Source organism: Vidua chalybeata, chromosome 5 (assembly GCF_026979565.1).
Source record: "Vidua chalybeata isolate OUT-0048 chromosome 5, bVidCha1 merged haplotype, whole genome shotgun sequence".
NCBI classification, from domain to species: Eukaryota; Metazoa; Chordata; class Aves; order Passeriformes; family Viduidae; genus Vidua; species Vidua chalybeata.
Window position 1 is genome coordinate 21,960,026 of NC_071534.1, and position 24,521 is coordinate 21,984,546.

At 39.5% G+C, this 24,521-nt stretch overlaps 1 protein-coding gene across 2 annotated transcripts in view; it reads left to right on the plus strand.

The window, feature by feature from the left end:
- The window catches only part of LARGE1 (LARGE xylosyl- and glucuronyltransferase 1), a 275,554-nt gene that overhangs the window by 205,560 nt on the left and 45,473 nt on the right, over nucleotides 1-24,521 (plus strand). For both annotated transcript variants that reach the window (XM_053942747.1, XM_053942748.1), the window contains 3 exons: nucleotides 1,172-1,276; nucleotides 17,266-17,378; nucleotides 18,903-19,028. In XM_053942747.1, the coding sequence (XP_053798722.1) occupies nucleotides 1,172-1,276; nucleotides 17,266-17,378; nucleotides 18,903-19,028 (344 nt within the window). The remainder of the gene's footprint in view (nucleotides 1-1,171; nucleotides 1,277-17,265; nucleotides 17,379-18,902; nucleotides 19,029-24,521) is intronic.

Genomic DNA, 24,521 nt, shown 5'->3' on the forward strand with positions numbered 1-24,521 from the left:
GCAATCACTTTTCAAGCCAGTTATAAAATTGAGTTAATAATATCTGTCTTTATATCTTGTTCTCAGCCCAGCCTTGTATTGGACCATGCTGAAGTAGCTGTGGTTCTATGTAAGCAACATGCAGTGATCATTTCAGGCTTGCAGTGCACTGCTGTGACCATACACACAATTTTATGAGCATAGCTGGAATTTGAAAATGAGCCTTCAAAGCATGATGCTTAATTGCTTTCTCAAAGGGTTGCAAAATAATTTCCAGTATCAGTCTCAGTGTCCTCACGGAGTATGTCCCTCTTTCAAAGCACCGTTCCTTTTCCTTTCTCTGACTAGATTCAAATGCAGTTCTCCCCTTCCCTCCATCCTCTGTTACCACAGCATCATTTCAATCACTTCTCTTATTTATATTTTATACACCACATTTTAGGATACATAATTAAGTCCTTATCTATACAAACATTCATTTCTCGGTTGATTTTTAAGCAGTGCAAACCTTCTAGACACATTTGATTTCAAATACATTTTGCTCTGACTGAAGCCAGCTGCTAATCAATGCAAGATAAACCGAAATAAAACTGCAGTCGTAATTTCTATGCAGCATTCTACACAGGCTCACCTAAATGACTTCCAAATTACTCTCTTAAATTAAAACAGTGCAACTTTCTTATGTAGGTAAACTTTTCAAATCCAGTATTTTTTGGAGCAAAAGGGGTAATATGTGTTATTCTTTTTTTCTCAGTCATTCTTTGAGACGTTGAGCCTTGTTCTTCAATTATGTTATCTCCATCAGAGTATGAACAGATCTTCATATTAGATGATCATTTTACCAACACTTAATTCTCACTAGGAGGATTCTCCATCATTATATTCCAAAATCAAGCAGCATTCAGATTTGTCTGGATGACATATTTCTGTCAGCATGACAAAGGTTCCCACAGTGTTTAATTACTCAGGCTAGCCAGGGAAGAAGGGAAGAAATGAGCCGTGCTGAATTTGCTGTGCCAGGCCTGCTTGTCTGTTACATAAGCTGGCTTCTTCTGAAGGCATGGAAGGAAGGCAGCACCCCATCTTCTGCCTTCTGCTTCCACTGGTTGTCCCTCTCCAGATTTCCTGTGTGTATTCCATTTATTGATTGTCTTATATCTTATTATATTCTTGCAATTTGCTCATTTTCCAGGGCAGCAAGTTCTTGGCTTGGTGGAGAACCAGAGTGATTGGTATTTGGGCAACCTCTGGAAGAACCATCGTCCCTGGCCAGCACTTGGGAGGGGCTACAACACAGGTAGGACCTGAGGGTTTGCTTTGAATTAATACCTGCAGTCAGTCTCCTGGTATAGAGAGTATGAGGTGTGGTAATTTGTACCTCCCTTCCTAAGCTACAGCTAAATTCTAAAAAGGAAAAATGATACAATGTCATGCATTTTTGAATTTCTGGTCTTCTCTAAATGGTGTTAGAAAAGATTGTGTGACATCCTTTGGGGAAGAACAGAGCTTTTCAGCGATCTGACAGGTCCTCAGCACATCTCCTACAAGATTTCTGTCCACAATGACTCGTATGTAGACCCAGCAAGAGGGAATGAATAGGAGTTGATAATTTTCTGTAGAGAAGTAAATGGTATCACAAAATGTTAGCCCAATAAAGATAATAACTCCTGCAGGACACCAATAGGGTCATAATTGTCCTAATAAAATGCAAGCTACTGGCCATCAGTTTCTGCTGCCATGAGAAAGGAATAAAGGCACCACATCAGAGAATTTATTAGGTTACAAGAGACAGGTCTTCCCACTGATTTGTGTTTGGTATGTGAGAAAACATACCAGGTGCATAAAGAACACACACGTACACCTAAATCATTTCAATGCGGGCCTTTAAATGCTGATGCAGTGAGTTAGGTTCTCTCTCTCTTTGAAATAAAAGGGCAGAACAGATGGTGAAGCCTCCATTTGGAACAGATGAGTCCATTTAAATATCCCTGCACTATCAGGAAATTACTCACCATTAAAGTGATTTTGCTTCACATAAATATATTGGATTAAATTAAACAGACTAACTAGAAAAACGATGGACCAAGTTGTGTGGTTGAGTCATCTGTATCTCTATGTTCCTATGTATATTTGTGGGAATCCCACTAATTTTTGTGAATTTGTATTTTAGCCTCTGCAGAGCATCTCTGTTTTCTGGGAATGTTGAAAAGAATAGCCTAACAGAACACAGATTGGTATGGAAACAAGATCTTGACAGAATAGGTTTGTTTCCTAACTCTTCTTTGCCAGAATTGCAAATAGAAAGGCTAGGTCTGCCCACCCCTGTTCCCCAGTCCCCCCAAAGCATGAGACAGAGATAAGTTTCATCAGTTTTTCCTGAAATCTGAAAGCTTGTGTTATACACAACTCAACTTGTTGGTGTCAATTCAGTTCACTGTTACACCACAAAGCAGTATCTTTTGTTCTACTGAGAGATGACCACCTTCTATAGCTACCTTCTTTCTGCTGTATTTTTGCTTTTTCCTTTCTGCCATTTTAATGCTGGCAGAGGGAAATCTGGCACAACCACATAACATCAGAATAATGCAGTAATGTATGGTGGGTAGTATAAAATACATATATTTATATCTAAAATGCTAATGTTTAAAAAAAAATCTGTAAGGCTTTAACTTATGTTGTCTTACTCTTCCAAATGGTTTGTAGGAATACCAAATGTCAGTATATCACATAAACCTTACACTGAAAGCAAAAATAATCAAATATCTGTAGTCCTTCACATACACTGCATGTGTTTATTCTTGTATTAACATGTACCTATCAAGCCATGCATAATCCCATAATCCTGCACAAGATTTTATTTTCCTCACAATTTCTTTCTTCACACAACTCACCTTGTAGTTATAAAAACTCTTTTTTTAGAAAGAAAACCAGAAGGTAGATAATGTATGGAAGATTGACAAGTGATCACAAGAAGTGGAATGTTGTTTTTTCAAGTATGTGGAACAAGAGGTCACTGAGTGAAACAGTGCAACCTCTGAGAAGTAGGAAACGAGGTTATTGACAGAATCAGCACCCTTTAATATAAATTTCTTGATTGGATTAATTGTTTGCCTCAGTAATCTAGCAGAGACTGGAGGTATATATTTCCCAGGGAAGATGAAACTGGGTCTTGTTTGATGTGTTCAGTAAATAAAAGTAATTGACACTGAACACAACAGTGTGGCCAAGGAGGATTCAGAAAACTAAAGCAGGAGGACACCGAAAAGAAACGCAGTATCTCTAAGCAAAACACTCATGAAAGGCAGCAGTCCAGGAGAGGGAAGGCATAGAAATGCAGGTGCCTAGAGCTGTACTTTAGCAACTCCAAAAGGGCCCCCAAACCCCTGAAACTTTAATGAGCTAAACAGAGCTGGATCAGGGGGAGGCTCTCAGACAGACTTTGCTCTTGCTCTTGAGAGAGTATTTACTACAGACCTAAGGTACAATCCTAAGAGAAGAGATTTTTATATGAACCTCTTCAGCCAGACCTAACCCTGGCAGATTTGATTTTGAAGCACCTCTCAAAGGTGCTCAAAAGTGTTCTACTGCTCCTCACAATTTCTGAAGATAATTTCTCTTTCACTCTTATCTTTCTATGCCTGAGCCTCTGTGGACAACATACAGGCTGGGAGAGTCCCAGAAGGCAGGTGTATCAAAGGCAAAGATGTGTTTGTTCCTTCTTTGCTGCTTCTTTAAAGCCAGTAAGCATTTGTGCTCTGCTCGTCCTTGTGTGCCCAGGCCAGACCTCCTGACAGCCAGTACAGATTTTCATTGAAAGATTTTATTTGGTTGATTTTCATTCTTCCTCATTTGTACAGGCAGATAATCCAAGTTGTACTTTAGTCTATGATAATATAATTGTTGAAAAAACAGACCAAACCCAAAGTCAGATGATTCAATTAGTGTTTAAGGTGTTCTTAGTTAGAACCATTCTTTACTTGTGATAGCATTCTCTTCCTCACGCATTTTAAACGCCATTTCTACTGTACCACAAAGGTTTCCAAGTTTTTTCTGTACTTCACTGGCACTCAGTGAGCTGCTTAATCAAATGCCCTTCATATATATCAGCCACTCCATGTTGTCAGCACTGAGTTAACTCTTCCAGATTCCTCATACACTAATTCAAGCACAATTTCTTGCTATGTAACTATATTATCTTTCACTAATTACTCTGTGCTTTTGAAAGTATTGCTACACTATGATTTTTCTTTTTACAGATGTTAAACTGACAGCTTCAGAGTTGCACTGTATAGTTTGACATTCATTTTGGGAGTAACAGTCATCTTGGTCCTCAGAAAAGTATCTTATAAAAGAAATTCTAAACATAAAAGATTTACTACTTTTTTTTTTTTTTTTTTAGTACTTTTAGTCTGCCTTATACTTGCCATCATGGTAGAGAATAGCTTTTAAAAGCAGTCTCTGGTGAGTGTTAAGGCTTCTGACCACTTCTTCAGGGCTGTGAATCACCCCTGGCTTCTCTGGCTTTAGTGCAGCAGAGCCAACTTCCATCAGCTGAGAATGGACCCCATGCCTGCCAAATGGAGCTTTAGGATAAATCTATAATTTGCGTGCTGGGGATCATTTTTAAAAACTTTGGCCCTGGGGATTTCAGACTCCTAGACTACAGAAGCCCATACTGAGGATTTGAGGCTCATCTGAAATGCACTGCCTCAGTGCAGCCACCAGAAACTGTAAGGAGGTGTCTCAACAGCTTGAGCTGAGTATTCGTACTCCCACACTGGGAAATGTGACATTACCAGATTTGTGGATTGGGAACAGAAGGGAATGGCTAGCACCTAACGATTACTAGGCTACGTGTGTGCTGTGTCTTATTACTCCTGTGTTTGTAATGACTGGAAGAGTGCTAGAATGAATCTCTCTCCTTTATTGTTTCCCTGAAAAAAAGGACCTGTGGAAGTGGAATTGGAAATTGAAAGCATGTGTTACGTCATTTTTGCATAATATTTAACAAATTTGAATGATAAAAGACAAGCATAGAACAGACTGTTTATATGAAATAAGCCTGGATCACATCTTGTGCTCCTTCATGATGATGCTGTGCATCTTCAGTGCAGACAGCAAATGACTGGTGAAGCAGTGCAGAGTGTTGGTAGCCATGGCACTGCCTGTGGTCCTGCTCCAGAAACGTGGTAACAGCTTTCAGCTGAGCTCCATAGGCTTCTGCTCACGACATTGTGGCAATTGTACTCATGTATGTTGGCTGCTTGAGAGAGTAGGATGTTGTCAAATTGTCTCAGTGAATGAAGAAATCAGAAAAGTCATGGTTTATAGAACCTTTTAGACCTACCACTGTGGCCTGACCAAGCTTAGCCATGCCTCCCTCTAAACTGCTGTCTCCCATTAGTTGGAACATAAGTCATGTTTGGTAATGGAAGTGCTGTCATTAAGATTGGGTCAAAGTACAGGAGACTTTGCAAACAGATGAAAAATGCATTTTAATGATTAAAAAACCAATGTCCAACACTGATGACAAGTCAAAAACCAGCACTTTCTTCATCTACTTAGATTCACACTGTGCCAGTTTTTTGGATTAGATTATTCTTCCTTTAAGACACTCTTGAGTTTACTCAGTAAATACTGTTCTCAGTGCAAAGCGTGGTGATGCACATGAGCTTTATACATGTAAAGGTGCCTTTGAAGAACAAATACTGTGCACATTGTCCAGGTAGCAGTTTAGGAAGTGCCAGTTTATGGTTGCTTTTAGTCTCAACAGGAAATATCAGTCTGTTTGTGTCAAAGGAAGCTAAAGTGATAATTCTGCTTTTTGATGACCACATCCCTATCTTTGTTGTCTATAATCTGTAGCTTGCACTTAAAAATAAGCTTTCTTAAAGCTGACTATCCTCAAAGAATAGCTTCATTCCAGGTCTTTCTCGTGCACTTTCTAAAGCATGTGATGTACTGAGAACTTGTTTACAGCATGTTTGACATTCCTGAAATGAGGGTCAATATGTATTTGATTTTGAAAATGATGTCTCTAGTTTGAGAGGCCTATCCATGTAGTAAAGGCATTATTGTGGCTGAGTCAGTCTACTGTTCAGATGCCTCCTCTACTCCTTAGCAATTTAATCTCTCAGCCCCTGCAAAAACTGTGTTTTTAAAAATCACCACCAGACTTGCTTTGAAATACTGAAAACATTTATCTCTTAGAAAACCTGTGATTAAAAAAGATGACATTTAGACACTCTATGCCAGATTCTAGTTGTATTGGAGTAAATAAAATTTATTTATTTTTAGTTGATTAAATTGTCCTCATTTTGGGAGTTTTATTGGTCTGACCTGAGTCCATAATGTAAAGTTCTCCATGTAATGTACATAAATCAGGCGTTTAGATGTAGCATTCCAATGTAATGATTTAAAAAATCATTTTGAACTGTTCTATTTTTAGCTTGATCAAGGCAGTTCTTTATGTGAACATATATACCTTGATCAGTAATTATGTTGTCCAGCAGTCTGAAGTGCCCTCTTTATTGTAGAGGAACAATCATTAGCAGGTTAAATTTGGATGAAAGACTTGCACATAAAAGCTTAGTAAAGGCATCCAGGTGTCTATACTGAGAACAAAACCTTCTATTATATGATGGGAGAGCCCCAGACAAATGCACAGTCATAGTAAAACCAGTACGTTTTCTTCTGAAGTGCAAGTTCACTTTCCAGTTTCTCATTGTGCTCATAAAAGTGATTGTGTAAAGACAGTTCCCTTTTGTAGAGACAGAGACAGTGGTTTTAGCCACAGTCCCGAAACAAAGAAAAGAGGCATCACAGTTGGACTCAATCTTTGGACTCTTAATAGGGAGCTTGGTGCCTGTCACAGAAAGTAGCAGAGTGACTGAGATGTCTTTCTGCCCCATGTCAAAGTCATTCCCACTAAGAGAGTGCCAACAAAACCAGTTGCATTTGGTCATAGTCAGATCACTCTCTTAGGTGTTGTTTGCTACAGAAATCACTATGCTTTAGTCATTTTTGTGATAGGTCAAAATAAGTTGAGGACAAACCTTTCCCCTTTAAAAAAATACCGAGAGACTTTGAAATAGAAGAATCTGCAAAACTGAGTGGACACAAATCTCAGAAGAAACAGCTCATTTCTTGCCTTTCCTCATTGTCTTCTCTTTATGTTCAGCTACATCCTGGCTTTAATTGTTCCTGCTGTAGCTCCTCTGCCTTCCCTTCTGCACTAATCTGTGTCAAAGTGAGCTCAGGGGAGGATAGGAGCACTGCAATACATTCTAGATGCAGATCATCTCTACACAGTTGTTCTCAAGAAAGTCACAGACAGTGAAAAGAGAAGCTTTCCCCAAATCAAACTGTTGAATTATAAGCAATTTAGGTCAGAAAAGATCTCCCAAAGTCTTTTGGTCCTCTTCCTGTTGAAAGTGAGCTCAGGTTGCTGAGGGCCTTTTCCAGCTGTGTTTCAAGTGTCTTCATGGATACCTCTCAGAGCAGCCTGTTCCTGTATTCAGCCACTATTTTTCTATTCAGTGAAAAATAAAAGTAAAAATTCATGATATGTAATTCGATTTTCCTTTGCTGCAGTATGTGACTGTTACCTCTCATTCTGTCTCTGTGCGTCCATTAGAAAAGTGTTGCTCCATTGAGTAGTTTCAGAAAGCAACAGGAGATCCCTCAGTCTTCTCTTCCCCGGGCTGAAAAAGGCCAGTTCTCCCAGCTTCTCCTCAGGAATGCCAGGCCTGTGACCATTTGGGTTGCTCTCTGATGGATTTACTTCAGCATGTCAGGATATTTATTTGACTGAGGAATCCAAAACAGTACTTCAGATGTAGTCTTACAAGTACTGAGCCAAGAGCGGTAATCCCCTCCCATGACCTGAGGGCTAGTATAGCCCAACACATGGAATATTGCCCCAAGGTCACACTGCTGGCTCATGTTCAACTTGCTGTCCACCCAATCCCTTAGAACTTCTCCTGGAAATCTCCTTTCTAGCCACCTGTCCTCCGGTGTGTACTCTTCATTCAAAAATAGTCCCATCCAGGACTTCCTGTTGAATTTTAGGAGCTTTCTCTTACCCACTTGTCCAGTCAAGGACCCTGTGTAGCTGCCCATCCCCAGGGAATTAGGCCCCAATGTGTTACATTGCCTAGGACACATTCTATCCCATTTCCAGCTCATTAATCTGAATGCTTAACAGTATCAGGCTCTATACCAGCTCCTGTGGAATGCCCCCTGTAACTGACCACCGTCTGGGTGTTTTATTGCTGAACACAACCCTCTGAGCTTGGCAGTCCAACTTTGCAGGCTCCTTACCCAAACCGCATCCCAGTTTGGCTGTATCAGCATGATAAACAGCTCCTTAGGCAAATCCCTGTATTTCTGTTGTGAACCTAATCTTTCTCTCCGTTACTAGAAAATAAGTGGTTGTGCAGGAAGGATTATGTTTCCTGGGTTGTTTTTTTTTTTTTTTTCTTAATGCTGTAGTTAATTTCCAGGCTTGTTCATTGTGTGCTGCTGCTTTCGTTCCTCTAATCCGTTTCTTAGGCTGTTCTATTCCTCCTGAATCTCACTCAGTCAATAAACTGCCCATTAAGCGGGGAAAGGCAGGGGGAAGTTTTCTGCTTTTCTCTGAATACAGAACTCCAAACCTCTTTGTCATCCAAATAGAAAGAAATACCTTTCAGGTCATTCAGCCCTGAACCACATCTCCTCCTTTGTTGGTGAGGTGTTGAGTGAGCACCAGACCCAGAAAAGCTGTGATGGATTCTTGTTCACTGTGCCTGCCCATTGTTACAATTAGCCTTGTGGACTACACTTAATATTAGAAACTGCTTTTGACAGCTCTTCTCCACCATGATGGAAAGTATAAGGCAGACACTGTTAAGACTAAAAGCCAGCCAAAATAATTAGCACCTGTGCAGGGTGCATTTTTCCTCTTCACATAGTCCCAAGTGGAAACCTTGTAAAATTGTTGATATTTTGACCCCTATTAAATATGATGCCTTTGAGAGGATCAAAACCAAAAAGCCAAACATAATTTAAAGCAGTGGTCCTGCTACCATTCACTTTTTTCTGCTTTCTGTGGAAGAATAAAACATAGATAAGTATCATGGATATAAGGTCCAGATCTGATACAAATGCCTGACTCTTGCATTAAAGAGACTTAAGCTGATTTACAAGAGCCAAGGATTAAGAAACAGATTATGTTTTCTTTTAAAGGTGGGTGGTTCTTTGGTGGAGAGTCCAAGATAAATTACTTGTGGAAGACATACTTGCTTTCAACAGGGTAAATAGTCAGCAAATTTCAACAAACCTCCTCAGTTTTCATCCATAAAAACAAGCTTTGTGTGATCCCTTTTTCCAAACATGCCTGCACACAGAGATCCAATGACTGGACCTCCTGCAAAGTAACCCTGTACTGTAGTCTGTATTATTCTGTGATTCCTCTTCAGCACAGCTCACCCAAAGTCCAGTTCCCCTGGCTTTTTGTAGAGTTGTGACACTCACTCACAATTCTGTGTTTTGAGGCACTGACATGAAGAATTCTGTGTTCAGGAAGAACTAAGAGATGCATGACAATCAGTCCAGGATGGATAATTAGATGAACTCCAGGTTTGATATGATTGACAAAATACTTTGTGTGATCATTGGATGTACAACCAGAGTAATTTCAAGGATGAGTACAGGAGATGCATTTGTTTTGTATGGGATGGAGGCTTTTTACTTCTGTCATACCTGGTGTCTACAGTACCAGGTAACTTAGCTGCCCAGTTCATTCTTCACTCTTGTCTCCCTGTTTATCCAGAGGACACAGAAATTAGTTGGTACCCTGTCTTTCTCAGGAACCAAATTGTCTTTCATAAAAAAAAAAAAAAAAAAAAAAAAAAAAAAAAAAAAAAAAAAAAAAAATTAGTGTAATTTGTTCGTAGTTCACTTCAGGAAGTATTTCTGGAAGGTAGCATGGATAGGACTACACTCCATTTGCACCTCTTTCTAATCCTTAAATGTGGCATCAGAAGATTAATATTCTGCATGCCCTGACGACGTTCTCCAGTGCACACAACACAGACCCTCTGTTGCTTGCTAAAAACACTACAGTCTAGAAAACTGTGACATGGCTCTCTCATAATGCCATCCACACTGAGAAATGCAAACAGAATCATCGTTCTGTCTAACAACTGAAGGAACATGAACTAGAGCTCAGAGACGAGTGCTGTGCAGGATGAATGTGACCAGCAGGGCGTGCTCAGGAAAGAGCCAGACCCTGAGCAGTGCATGCACACCCACAGTTGTACACACACAACCAGGGCTTTGGTGCTCTGGGTGCTGGGGACCACTTCTTGGACTGTATATATTTTAAAATGTAGATTTAGCTACTTTCCAGGGCTAAGCTCCACAGGTCAAAGATGATCACTTAAAAATTTGCAAAATTCAGCGATAATACTGGAAAATTTCCCATGAAGTTTGGAAAAATGGTTCCAGGAGCCTATGTGGGAGCAAGTCAAAGGATAATTTGATCCTAGGTTATTCATATTTGGAGGAGAAAATAACATTTCTTAATAGAGGGCTTGCCAATTTAGCAAAGGTTCAGCAAGATCAAATGACTGAAAGTTCAAAGAGATGTTCAAATTAGAATAAGGGAAGCACCCTTCATCAGGGTAATTATGCACTGGAATAACTTATTAAAGTTTGTGGTAGACTATCCATTATTGAAAATTTTTTAAATAAAGACTGGTATTTTTTTCTAGAAGTTATGCTCTAGTAGACCCCAAAGTGATTTTGCAAAATCCTATGAGCTCTGTTATGCAAGAGTGAAAAATTATCCTTTCTGACTTTATCACCTAAGAAAGTGTTTAATCAGGACTTGGTTTTCATGTTGAAGCCACCTAAGCACCCAGGCTAATGAAACCACAGCTAATCTTATGTGTAAGAATTTACTGCAGTTTTAGTATTGAAGAGAGGAGAAGTTCTTTAAAACTTTGTAGAAATTTTTGACATTCACATCCCTCCCCCACCCAATATCACTTTTCTTTGTAAAGCTCACATTTCAAAATGCTTTATAATAAGATGTGTACCTGGTCATCTTTTAGCTAGTGGCCACTGTTGGCACCTTCATGATGTCCTTCAGACGTGCAGAGATGCACACGGAGCAGTGTCAGCTGATCCTTGTGCATGGCAGTGGTGTGAGATGTCCTTAAGACAGATCTCCTCTTCATGTGGCCACTGCTGTGGTGCTACAGCATATAAAGGCTGAAACCTCCCTTCTCTCTGCCTTTGCAGGTCTGAGGTTAGAATGTGTTCTCTGAGGTTTAAAACTCCTCAGCAAAAACCTTCCCAGTCTTTTGAATTTTATGAGATTTTAATGATGTGCCTCTTACAGGGTTTTTTCCCTTCTTAGAAGCCATTTCCATAGATTACCAAATGAGAACTCCCTGGAATATTTCTTTTTTGCCTCTACAATGTAATTTCTCTGTGCTAGATACTCACAAGGGTCACAGAGTGCAAAGGGTATGAAGAAGCTTTTTAAAAGCCACATAAGGAGCTTCTTTACAGATGTTTTTTTTGTCTCCAACAACTCTTTGCACAGCGTTCAGGCTACAGGGTTTTGAGAAAGGTTGCTATTCTTAATGTCTTCCTTGATGCCCAAGCACGTACAGCAGCTGGGAAGAGCCCCTAGTTTTCCATTTTTTACTTTTCTAATATTTTTGTTATTTTCCAGACATGTTGTTTTCCATGTTAGGCAAATCTTTTAAGCAATTTGGGCTGTTTAGTGTGTGATTTTTTAGTGCTTGGGACTTTATATGCTTGAGATCTGTGTGAGAGAAGGCCAGTTTCTTCAGGTCTAGAGATGATTTTTCTTTGCTGACCTCTGAAAGGCCTGTGGAATTGTTAGTTCTCTTCACAAGATTCTGAGAGATAAAAGGAGAGAGCATTACTGAGCAGGATGGTCTGTAAGTAGCAGAGGTTTTCCTCCATAGACCTACTGAAAGTCTTATGGCTCATGATACCTCTCCTTCAGACCTTCTAGACTCTGGAATCAAGGAAATTCCTCTGTAGCAGCTTTGGGGCTTTAAGAAAGTTGGAGAAATTCCCCCAGAAGTGGAAGTCATTAAAGAGAAGGTAGAAGGCATGTTTATCTTCTTCCAAATTGCACAGGAAGAATAGCATCTAAGCAGTAAGGAAACAGAAAACTGGGACATTCTGAGCTACAGTGAGCAGCTCAATAATAAGAGGTGCTTGAGTAAAACATTCATCTTAATTCTGCCTAAGGAAAAGTAGCATACTTGGGAAGAAGAGAATAAAGAAAGTAAAAGTCTTCTATTTCATTAAATGGTCATCAGGAAGCATAAACAAAGTGTTTATAATGCTTCAGGAGGAGCCAGCCTCCCAACAGAGTGACTGCACTACATTTCAAAATGCCCTCTATGACAACTTCACTTTTAATACGTGTGCAGAGAAGACAAGGGTTATTGCATTCTGTCACCATGCCTGGAGGGACCCACACTTTCTTTCAAAACAGCTTCTCAGCCCTGTTAATTTTTCTGAGAGAAAAGTTCCAATGTGGAATCATCATTTATTCTCAATGAAAACGTTGTGCATCCCTGCAAGTTTTTATTAGTTTGGATTTTTTAGATTGTGAAAAGCTTTTTTGAGAAAAGAAGGCTGGTGCATGAAATTCATAGTTAAATAATGTATCGGGATGCTCCAGAAATGTACTAGAATGACAGTCCTTCAGTCACATCATGTTAAAAGCTATAGAAAAATACGGCTTTATTACATTAATGATATGGCTGGTCAAATTATTAGCAACAGATAGTCCATAAACCAAGTGAAATAAATGCTGTGAATTTCATCCACACAAAGACATAAATTTTAAAATGTGTGCAGTGGCTTGTTTTGGAATTCTAGCTTTAATTTAATGTTTTAATCCCTAACAGCCATATACTGATATTTTTCTGTTTGCTCTTGATACTGTCAGTGGAAAACAGAGGCCACAGTCAGTGGTGTGTAGCTGTGGCTCAGTGGATTCCAAACGCAGTCCTTAACAAAACTGGTCATTGGAACCCTGATCAGCAAAGGCACAACCACATCCCTAACATTACACACTGGGACTCCAGTTTCCATTGACTTCAGATACAATAAATGAGAATTAAAAGAAGTTGCAAGTATTTGCTGGAGTACTCAGCAGTCAGCACTATCATGGAGCCTCTCCTTGGACACCAGAGCTACAAGTCTCTTCCACAGCACCTAAAACTGAATTCATATTTTTGGTGCCAACTCTGTTTCACAAAACATGGTAGATTACTGCCCTAAATGTCTGAGTCAGATCTTTATTACAAAATCTGCATCATTTCAGGCCTGTTTAGCATTATTTCTTACAGACGCAGTGGTTTGGTCTGTGGTCTTCAATGTGCTGCTTAGCTATAGCAAAATCCCAGTCATTTTTTTAAACTCACTATTGCTTTATGGTATATTTTGAAGCATGTCTTACCTGTCTGTTTTGGATATTATGATGGTATCTACTTGTTATTTGTCTAGATGGTTCACTGTTTCAGGCCTAATTTCAAGAAGAATTTTTAAAAAGCTGACAAGGATAAGCTCTGAGGTGCTACTCACATAAGGTGGCATTGCTTCAAAGGTTTGCAAAAGCATCCTGTTCCACCCAAAAGGAACACACAAGATCATACAGAAAATGATTTCTTAGGAGCTACGTTTTCTTCCCCCACAGCACTGAGTGTTTTTTTCGGGCACCTTAAAAGGCCCATTGTAATAAACTGATGGAGTTTGAAAGCTTGTCCAGTTTCACTATAACATCTCTAAGTGATTCTGTTCTGTCTAAAAACATTGTTTATTACTTCCAGCTCTACTATATGTTCCTCTCTGGATTTCAGGAGGAGCTGTTGTCTTTGTTCCTGAAGCAAGAGGTGGGGATGCTTGGTAGTATTCCAAGGGAAATGGCAGATCTTTCTGTAGACTTACAATTTACTGTTCAGAAAAATGAAATAAAATATTTTGTTCTGGAGCAGATTAGCAAAAGCAAACAAAAAAGCAGAACAAATTTGCTGACGTGCCTTAAAGCATCTCTGGAAATGGTTGGTTAGTGAAAACATTGGAAGAACAAAAAGTTGTGTTAGATTGAATCAAAAAATGGGAAAAGGATGGAAAAGGTGACTCCCAAAGTTTGGTTAGACCCAAAATAGAAAATTTATTTTCCTTTTCAGATCTTGTAATAATTTTCAATAATATTTAAATTTGTATCAATTTTGAGATTAAAATTATTTTCAAGTAAATTGGGTTTTAAAATCTACCAAAAATTTTTGCAGTGTTTTCCAACTGAAACACTTTAATCCAAATATGTTATTTTGGGTTTATTGCCCTGTTTTATTCAATTTATTCACCAAATTTTTTTTTACTGCTTTGGGGGAGTTTTATTATTTTGCTTTTGGAGCTGAGTTTTTCCTGTGTCCTTAAATGACATTTATGAGAAACTGCTTTGTTTGTTTGTTTGCCTGTTTGAGCAGTTCAGAATCTATCAAATCTTGGTAGTTCAAGCAAAATCTCATCAAGCAGCAGGAGAGAAATGCCATTCAAGTTATAACTAGACTAGGATGTCTTCCACAAATTTAGTTATAAAGCATTCTTTTTCTCCTAGATCTTTGAGATATTTACATCTCTGGATATGCCTGAACTATTTCCTCAGGACAAAGAAAATAGGGTGTTCTGTGGCTGATCATTATTTGTTTAATACTCATGAGGTGTTTGGGTTGCCACTTTTCCCTTTTTCTTTGTTTGCTGCCAAGCTTTCCTTCTGTTTTTCTCAGGTAGGTTAGGGCAGGAAGATGCTTCACTTCTCGAAAGATCAGAAGTCCTGCTGCCTGGAGCCAGATGTTAATAAAATATTCCTTTCATTTCTTGTTTTTCCTCCAGTCTCTTCTTCCCTCAGCACAGCAGATGAGAGTGAGTCCCTTTTCCCCTTATGTTCAGCTGTATGTCATCTTGAATTTAGTCTGAGATTTCACTCAATTTGACTCTGAGGGAAGCAGATCCTGAGGCAAATATTTTCCTTTCCTTATTTCAGACACTTTGCCTGCAAACTAATTGTGTAGATTGAAGTTAGTTCTTTTGTTATGTTTGCTTTTGGCAACACAACAATATAGAAGAGAACCTGAGGTTCACTGTTCTGAAAAAGAGTAATTTTTCCTCTGTATGAACTGTTTTAAAAGTTCCCAAAACACATGTTTTTGCTTTGCTTTTGGACTCAATAACACTAAGTGAATAGTATTAAATTCTCCTCTTAGTAGAAATATTTTATTCTCACTAATACTAATGAGTAAATATTAAATTTGTTATAAGTATTCTCCAGCAGTTATTTTTATGGCAGCAGTAAATTAGAAACCTAAATAGAAACCTTACAAAGGTGTTAAACTCAAGCCTGTAGGTGAATTAAAACAGAAATCACACTGAAATCAGTTTTGATGGTGAAACAGTAAAACTTTGTGAGTATTTTCAATAGCCATGATTGCATTATAATTTAGTACATTCTTTCTCACATATATTCTAGTTTTTTCACTCCCATCTGCCTCTTCTACTCTCAGCTGCTACCATGATAGCCCCTCAGGACAGCATAATCTTGTTAGCTGCAATGCCATAATCTGCTGCTAGCATAAGAGTGGAAGTCAAAAAAAAATCAGAGAATACTGCACATATTAAAACATTTCCCCTTTTCTTCCTCAGACTGGAGGCTTAGATAAATTAAGAAAAAGTGGTTTATTGTCTATGAATCATAAAAGCTATTCTATTACAGTTAACTGAATCTTACCATTATTCTTTATTTTTCTTAATAAAAACCTTCTCAGTTGCATTTCACTGCAAAGCTGACAGTTCTTGCCAGCTGGAAAAACTCCTTTGCCGGAGAGGAGATCTCCCACCCAGTTTATTGCTGCAGCACGAGGAACCTGTTTCACACTGATGTAGAATTTCAGACAATGCATAATGGCTCTCTTAGAAGCTCATGCATGCACACTACATGCTCCAAATAGGCTTTCCTTATGCTGGAGAGAAGACAAACACACTGGCATAAATAAACTGTAGAGTGTTGTGACAACACATCTCTTTCGAATCCAACAGCTGGACGCAGAAAGGTTGACTGAAGATGAAAGGGGATCCCTCCAGTACAGATTCCAGCATCCTTGATGGACTAAATGGAAAACACAACTAAAATAGGCTACAAAATGCACTGCCAGGAGAGGTTTTCTTTTTATTCATAGCAGTGCCAGGTTTTACTAGAAAGAAGCTTGCCATGTCATAGAAACTAAATATAGGAAGGAACTGGAGCCACCTATGTCCTCTCCCAACCAGAGCAGCACTTTTCCAGGTAGATTTTCTAATCCTGGTGTAGTCTGATTTGAAAAGACTCATGAAATAAAGTAGTTTATCTGCCATTTTTAGTTTATTTCACCGCAACGGTTTAGGAGAGTTTTTCTTAAGTATTCAGACTACATTTCCTTTCTTTTTCTCATTACTTTTAGTTTTATCAGCTTGGACTCCCTGAGGCAGCTTTTCCCTGTGCCTGCTTTTTGTCATTTCGTATTCTTCTGTGTGGCTGTTATAGTCCTCTACAGTTGCCGTGATATTTTTCTGTAAGACCTCTTGTTAAATGTCATTTGCAGATGTCATTACTGTTGTTTACTTTCTCCCTCCACTAATGAAGATATGAAACAACACAGAACCCATCATCGCTTTTACTAGGTGGTTTCTGTCAGCCTGCAAGGCTGCCGTTTATCCGTACTCCTCCTTTGTGGTTCTTAAGTCAGCATTCATTCCCCATGACAGCGCTGTTATCTAAGCCTTTCCGAATCCATTTTTCAAGCAGGTTTTTCTAAGACACTGTAGGAAAGGTATTGCTGATTCAGGTTTCAGTCCAGCTTCGTTGCTTCTGCTGTTTTCCCTTCTTGTACACTAGGAATTTTGGCCAGCCAAAAAGCAGCTGAGGAATAACAATGCACGTTGAGGTACTTTTTTTCCAACTTAAAATTTCTGATTTGAGGATCCTGTTCTGTGCACACTTGGTGCCTTAATGGCAGGCCCTCTCAAGGTCTGGGTTGTAACCAGCACTGATCATCTGTTCCTCAGAGAAATTTCAAGGATTGCGATCAGATGTGCCAGATAACTTCCAAGTTGTGTTTTAGCTGCTGAATCAGCACATGGGCAGGGTGGGCCTTGGCTGGCACATGACATCATGGCTTCCCTTTGTCTCTGCCCCGTGTTTCCCTTCAGGAGTGATCTTGCTGCTCCTCGATAAGTTGCGGAAGATGAAGTGGGAGCAGATGTGGAGACTGACGGCAGAGCGGGAGCTAATGAGCATGCTGTCCACTTCACTGGCTGACCAGGTGAGTAGGACATGCAGGACTGTGGGACAAGCACTGAGCCATGGGCTGAAGAAGGAAAGAAAGGGAGAGGGGATGAGATGTAGGAAAAGGCAAGGGAAAGCTGTTGTGCCTGTAGTCACCATCTGTTGAATCATTCTGGGCAAAATGTGGAAGAAATGGAGATTTAGTCACAAGGTTCCTCTTACTGCACTGACATTTTTACCTCCTCTGCTCAGATGATTCTTAAGAGGGACAAAAGGGGTTTTCAAGCTTTCATTTTCTGTCCTCCTTTCTTTAACACAGAACTCTCCAGGCACCAAAAGTCCAAATAAACTGTGTCTTTTCCCACTGCTTATTGTCTAATCAGACTTTAGTTTTAAGAGTCTCCTGACATTTCTTTACTGTTTCTGGCAGATGAGTCCCAGATGTCTTTTAAGGTACTCCTTGCCACAACAGCCCTGTAAAGACAAAAGTGCTGCTGTCTCCCTGACACAGATAGGAAACTGAGGCCTAGAGATGAAATAGTGTGCCTAAACATAGAAATACAGTTTTTCAATTTGTGCTTCTTGACAGCTCTCAATTTAAACCCAGAAACACTGTTAATGTAATACTAGACCTGAACCAATAATTCTTGCTCAACAGCTTGAACATGTTAACTCAATACAGCATCATATTTAGATATTTGCTCTCCTTCTGAACTACCTCTGGTTCCTGACCAGTCCCCACAAAGGAAGCACGATCCTTACTGTGCACATGGAGATGTGCACTTTGTACAATACCTTTGCAGGGTGATCCAAAAGCTCCTGAGGTTCATTAAAATGATTCTTGGAACTTCACTGTGTTTTCACTGAGGTCCTGAGTTGCTGTCTAATACCTGCATAATTTTGGGGTAGAATTTTGCAGAGTGGAGGAAGGCTGCTTGTGTCTTGCCCTAATACCTTACCCTCAGATTGTCCTTTTAACTTACTTCTCCATCATAATGGCTGCTTAGGGGCAAGACACTTTCTGTCCCTCATGGTGTAGGCTGCTCTGCAGATCTGTCCTCCATGCTTTCTCCATAAAGTACCTGCAGTACTTGGTGCAACAATAAAGTGCTAGCTGAAGTCACATCTAGTAATTCACCTTGAAGCAATGTAGCTGCCAGATTCGCTTTCCTGCCCTTTGTTAAAAAGTGGTGCAGTAATCAGTACCAGCAGGCACTGTGACTTTTACTGCCTGTTACTCTCCCTGGTGACTAGGACAGGAGCCACACCTCATGACAGCAGTACAAGATGAATGTTAGAAAACTTTGCTGGAGTCCTTCAGCTCTGTGTATCAGGAGAGCCTGTTCCTCTTGTCCGGATCTATATATCACGCCTTAGATTAACAGCCCCCTCCAAGGCAACAGAGTTATGGAGAAAGGTTTACAGACTTCACCTTTCATCACCATTGGAATTTCTGCCTGTGAGGGGGAGAAGGAGAGTTAGCTGGGGGAGGAGTTGAGCTCACCTCACACACTAGAAACAACATACCCAAATATTTCTCATGTTTTTTTTTTTCTCCTAGGATATCTTCAATGCAGTCATCAAACAAAATCCCTTCCTTGTCTACCAGCTCCCGTGTTTCTGGAACGTGCAGCTTTCTGATCACACCCGTTCCGAGCAGTGCTACAGAGATGTGTCTGACCTGAAGGTATGTTGCGCAGGAGGTTGGAATGGATGCTGTCCTTTGGGACAGAGAATGAAGGACTGCTGGCAGAGAAAGATGAACTGCCTAAAGTAGGGGGGAAACTAACACATATAGTTTGTAAAGACACCTAGACGGGAATGGATGTTTGACTTTGGTTTTTGTGCATTTTGACTACTACTAGAAAATTCAAATACAGATGCTGCTTTGGGGTTTGGCAAGGTTTTAAAAAGTGCTTTGCCTTCTTACATTCTGTACCTGCCACCTGTGCCAGTGCAGCTTACTACTGAATTTTTACTGCTTTACCAGGTCCTAGATGTTCCTAGACAAAGAATACAAAACCTTTCCTTTCGGTACTAGACAAGTTTGAAACTCTTTACTGAACATCATTTAATAGAGTGAAATTCAGAGAAGATTGGGCAGACCCTAGCTAGAAATACAATAGGAGAAATGTAAAGACCTTGCTCACTTCATATTTAGCCTTTGCATACACTTTACCCAGTCATGTTGCCACTCATTTTTCCATGTTTTGTCCTGAAAAAAAGAAGGCTGAGTAAAAACCTATTAATCTAATGAAATGAAGCTGTAGTGTCAGTTTATTAGCATATTTTTCACTGATAACAACTAGAGTATAAAAGCAGAATGAATTTTAATAGATATAGGTAAATGAACATCAATTGTGCCGTGGCCATTTTGAAAGACTGGACTCAAAGACTCAAATGTAGCATGCAGAGAGTTCAGAATTGAAGATTGATTGAGCTTTGTCCAGGTGTAGAGTAAGATTGTGCAGCAGTAGATTCCATCAGAGTGGATTAGTGGCATCAGAACATAGTAAATATTAGGTAGTTTCCAGTGACTGATTTTAGAATTCAGTTAAGGTTTGTTTATTTCGACTTATTTTGAGAATGTAAATGAGGTTTTAAAAAAAAAAAAAGGCACAAAACTATGGAAGAGGTTGCAAGGGCTCTCTGGAGACCATCCAAACCCACTTAATGCAGGACCAACACAGACCCAGTTGCTCAGCACCTTGTACAGATGAGTGTTGAGTCTCCAAACACTGAGATTTCACATACTCCCTGGCCCCATGTTCCAGAGTTTGGCCACCCTCTTTGAACAACATATAGCCTAAATCTAACCAAGTTTTCCCTTGTAGCAATTTGTAGAGTAACAGCAGGAGTGTTCAATATGAATACCAGATGCAGGATGAATATAGAAAATCAATCACTCTCAACACATTGATTGCAAAAGCTGTGCTTCCAAGAGACAAAAGTTCTTCTACATGGGTTAACTGACCTGTCAAAACATTGATTGAATTTTATATGTGAAGTATTCACAACTGTCTATTCAGATGTGATCCATAGAGGACAGCTTTTAAATTTGAATCACTGTACTGTCAGTACACTAGTCACTAAATGGTTTATAATACCTGTTTGTAGGGCAGGATCAGCACAGGCGCTTTAAAAGCATCATGAGTTTATGCCTTTCAAGTGCTGGTAGAGATTTTAGCACTGCATTCATGTTGAAAATCATGTATGACAATGATTGCAGGGCCTGAAACAAAAAGAAAGATGTATGTCAGGGAAAATGTTTCCTAAAAGATGTACTTCAGAAAAATACATCTCCCACCTGTGACATATCACAGTATTTTGCTGTGAATTAGAGGCTGAGATTAATTTATGTAATTGAGACAGTCAGATTGGATTCAACGCAAGGTAAAGACAAAGCCATTTACGTGAGGAAAAGACTGAAGCTGGTAACAAGGATCAAGGGTTTGATTCCATTGCCTAAACATGGTTTGGGTCACCATGGGGGCTCTGCATATCCATATAGGAGTGGCAGATAAAACACAGACTTACAGGAGGAGATGTGTTCTTGGCAAGGTAGCTGATGGGCAGGCAGGATAACTGTAAGGTGCTTTCAGTGTTGCTATACATCTGGATTTAGGCAGCCAAAGTGTAATCTTTATGAGTGTGTTTGGAGGCTGGTGGAGCTCATCTCAGAGCAGATGCCTGATCTGAGTCCGGTGACTGTATTAACTAATCTGCTTCAGGTGTGGGACATCTAACTCATATATAACAACTACAAGTAAGCATATGACAGAAGTATTTTAAAAACAAATTAAATCCTTCTTTCTTGTCAATTAACAAATTAATTGTCAATTATCTTTACAGCTGTAATTCAGGGTTGGTTGTTTATTGCTGTATATTGTGTCACACTGTCAGTTCCATTACACCATAGGCAGTGAAGTCTAAGATGTGTAATACTCTCCACTGATTTTCTGGTCTGAGGTATTTTAACTCAGCAAGGGGTGCAGACACATAAGCAATTTCTTCAGCTAAACTGGACTTATTCACACTACTAAAATTATCCCCTACATACTAAATTAGGGCTGAGATTCTTTGCCTTGAAAGAGAGGTCAGAGCCTTATCTAGCGCACATAAAACCCCATGGTTTATATAAAGCCTTTCCCACATTGAGCAGTCAAAGAACTGGCACTCAGGCAGCACTGTTTAAAATTCTTCATACAATTAAAAAAAAAAAAAAAAAAGACATAGATCAATTAAAGTTGTGAATTTGCATTATAAAAATTCTAGTTCTGTAAAGAAACCAGCTGGTTAGGTATATAAGTCTCACAAAAAATTACCGCAAGTTAAACATTTCACTCTTAAAATCACCTGAGTTAATCAGTTCCATGACATTTAATATTAACAGTACAACACAACAGATTTGGCACATTCTGTATTGCATGGTAAGACTGGAATGAGAAACAAGGTAAAACAAACCTCCAGGGTAAGAGGGAAGGCAAGACAGATTTTGAAGTTTGCACTGGGGGTTAAAGAAGAATAGCATAGGAAAGAAGGAAGTGAATGGAGAGATTTAAATTCGAAGGTAAAGCTGACCCAGTCAAGGATTCCTCAGCCAAAATAGAGTGCATTCCTCCTGTCAGACCGAAAAGGTGCTGATTGGATTTCATCTGGCCTCAAAGTTCATGGGAGTTGAGGATTTGTCATCTCTTATACACAGCATTTTGTCAAGTGGACTTCAACCCCCAGGGCTGTTCAGGGATCTCTGTGTGTGTGTGTGTGCAGACACTTCTTTGCTGCTTTGCTCACATTTATGCAAGGCTTAGGGAGCAGCTGAATATTCATATTGCCTGAAGAGGATCCTAATCATCTTTTTCTCTTTTTAAACCATGTTAAATTGCATCTCTGTCCATTTTACTGATTTTTTTTCTTTTTGTGGGGGATTGGTCTGAACTGAGGTTCATTTATGTATTGCTTTTGCTGGATTAGTCTCTGCTTTTGCTTGCTTCTTGGTCAGTACTTTGTTCCTGTCTGTAAGGAAATCTCAGTTACTATGATTTGGCACAAACCTAATGGCAGGAAAGGTACTGTGAAAGAAGGTAATGAATTTTGATACCTCTGAAAATGAATCATGACCTCATTGAATGAGTCAGTCATAAAGTCTGGTTGTCAAGGATACAGATGCTATTTACATAAAGACAATCTGGTAATTCACAATCACAGAAATCAGATGCTGGAGTCTTCAATGGGAATGTATCAATTATTAGAATGTACACACACTCCAACATGGAAAAATGCTTTACAACCTATTGATGGCTTTTCAAACTGGTTTTGAATACAGCTGATACTAAATCAGCAGATAAATAATGAGCCTCATAAATTCCTCACTGGGGACTTGTGTTCTGTGATGCACTGTGTCCTCCCTGGGAATGTCCTCCACACGGGGAGGACTTTGTGATATTGCTTACAGAAGTTTAAACAGCTTCTTTTCCATAACTGCAATATATCATTTCAGCTCTGCCTTGCACATGACCCGTTTCACCTCTTTGTGTTCCAGTCCCTGAGCTGCCACAAGCTGTCCAAGCACTTCTGCTCTAATCTGCAGCACTTCTGGCATTCTGCAGCCTTGCACCTTTTAATGCCAACCAAGGAACAGCTGCAATGAGAGGAGTGAGGGCTAGAGAGGGTTAAAGAATACCCCTCCTTTGAATGAGCATTGGAGCCAGTCAGGTGTTTCTGTCCTGCCAAACAGGAAGTACCATGGGTTTATAGAGGTGTTTTTACAGGCAGGAGGCCTCTCATTAAACACTGGCACAGGAGTTGAAGGAAAAGAAGTTGAAGAATCCTTTGGAGGAGAAATAAAGACCTTTGAAAAGCACAAGGCAGGGACGGTCTGTCATCTTAGTGCCATAGAGCAGTGGCACTAAGCAGGGGAATAAAGTAATCCCTGGGACCAGGGGCACCAAACTAGGCAGGTCAGGGATTTGAGTCCCACATCCAAATTAGAGTTGCTGGCTACTCCAACCCGAGTCTCTTCCACTTAAATGATTTAGAAATGTCACATTTAAATCTCTGTGATTACGTTTTTATGAAGTATACAAACCTTCCTGAGGAAATTGGTTCTTTTACTGAACCATTCATTTCTGATAAAACACAGTTTAAAAATAAAGTTTCCAGACATCTCTAATCACGGCATAAGTTACACATGTGGTGCATATTTGCAGTGTGGTTTGGGGCATATTTAAGCTTCTAAAAAAGCCTATTGAAATGGCATTAAAGTGACATATATAGGTGGCTTTACTGTGTAGATTTGCCAAATGTTTAACTCCTACTGATTTCAGTGGGAAGGGACTGGTTGCCTAAGCAGAAGTTTTTTAGAAGAAAAGCTTCCTGTTTGCAAAATACCACTTGTTTACCTAAATTGTGAAGTGCTCATGGGCTTAATTAAGGATATCTGTTCAGTGCCTTGCAAAATTAAACTTCTTTAAGCTTGAATTTAAGCTTAATTTATTCTTATTTTTTGCCCTTCAGCCTGGAAAGCAGGTGTATAATTATACAGGATATCCTGTGCTCTCTGATTCTGGAAGAGCTGAAGCAGAGCGAGAAATTTTCAAGATGTGTCTTTGGGTGAAAAAATGAAGAGATTGTGATTAAGGAAGCATTTGGCTAAATACTTCTTTTTGAGAGAGAAAATGCTTCAGGGGGAAAAAATGGTTAAAGATACCTGTAGAAATAATGTATTCATATTTATTGTTTGGTGGTTTGAACATCATGTTTGAAATATTTAATCTTCCCACAGATTAAATGCAGATGGTAATGTAAGGATGTTTGCTAGGATTTTTGTTTTCGGTACATTTCCATCCAGATAACTGTTCTTAGAGCCTGCCTAGACTCACCCAGCATATAACATCCTCTCTTCCCTCCCATCTCAGATCCCCCTGCCAGTCCCTGAGGCTCCCACTGTGTCATCCATTGAGTCAGCCTTGGGTCAGAACCTGGGGAATAAATGGGAAATATGGATGCAGTTAGCCTGTTTTAGGCCACAAACGAATGGATGTGTTCCAGGAGGCTGGCTGTGTGTAATCAGGGAGTGGTAATGGTTGCTGATTAACTAGGATGGTATTAACAGAAATGTGGATAGTGCCAAGTTGCTTAATGACAAGTAACCAAGTGTTAAATAGATGTGGAATTTTAA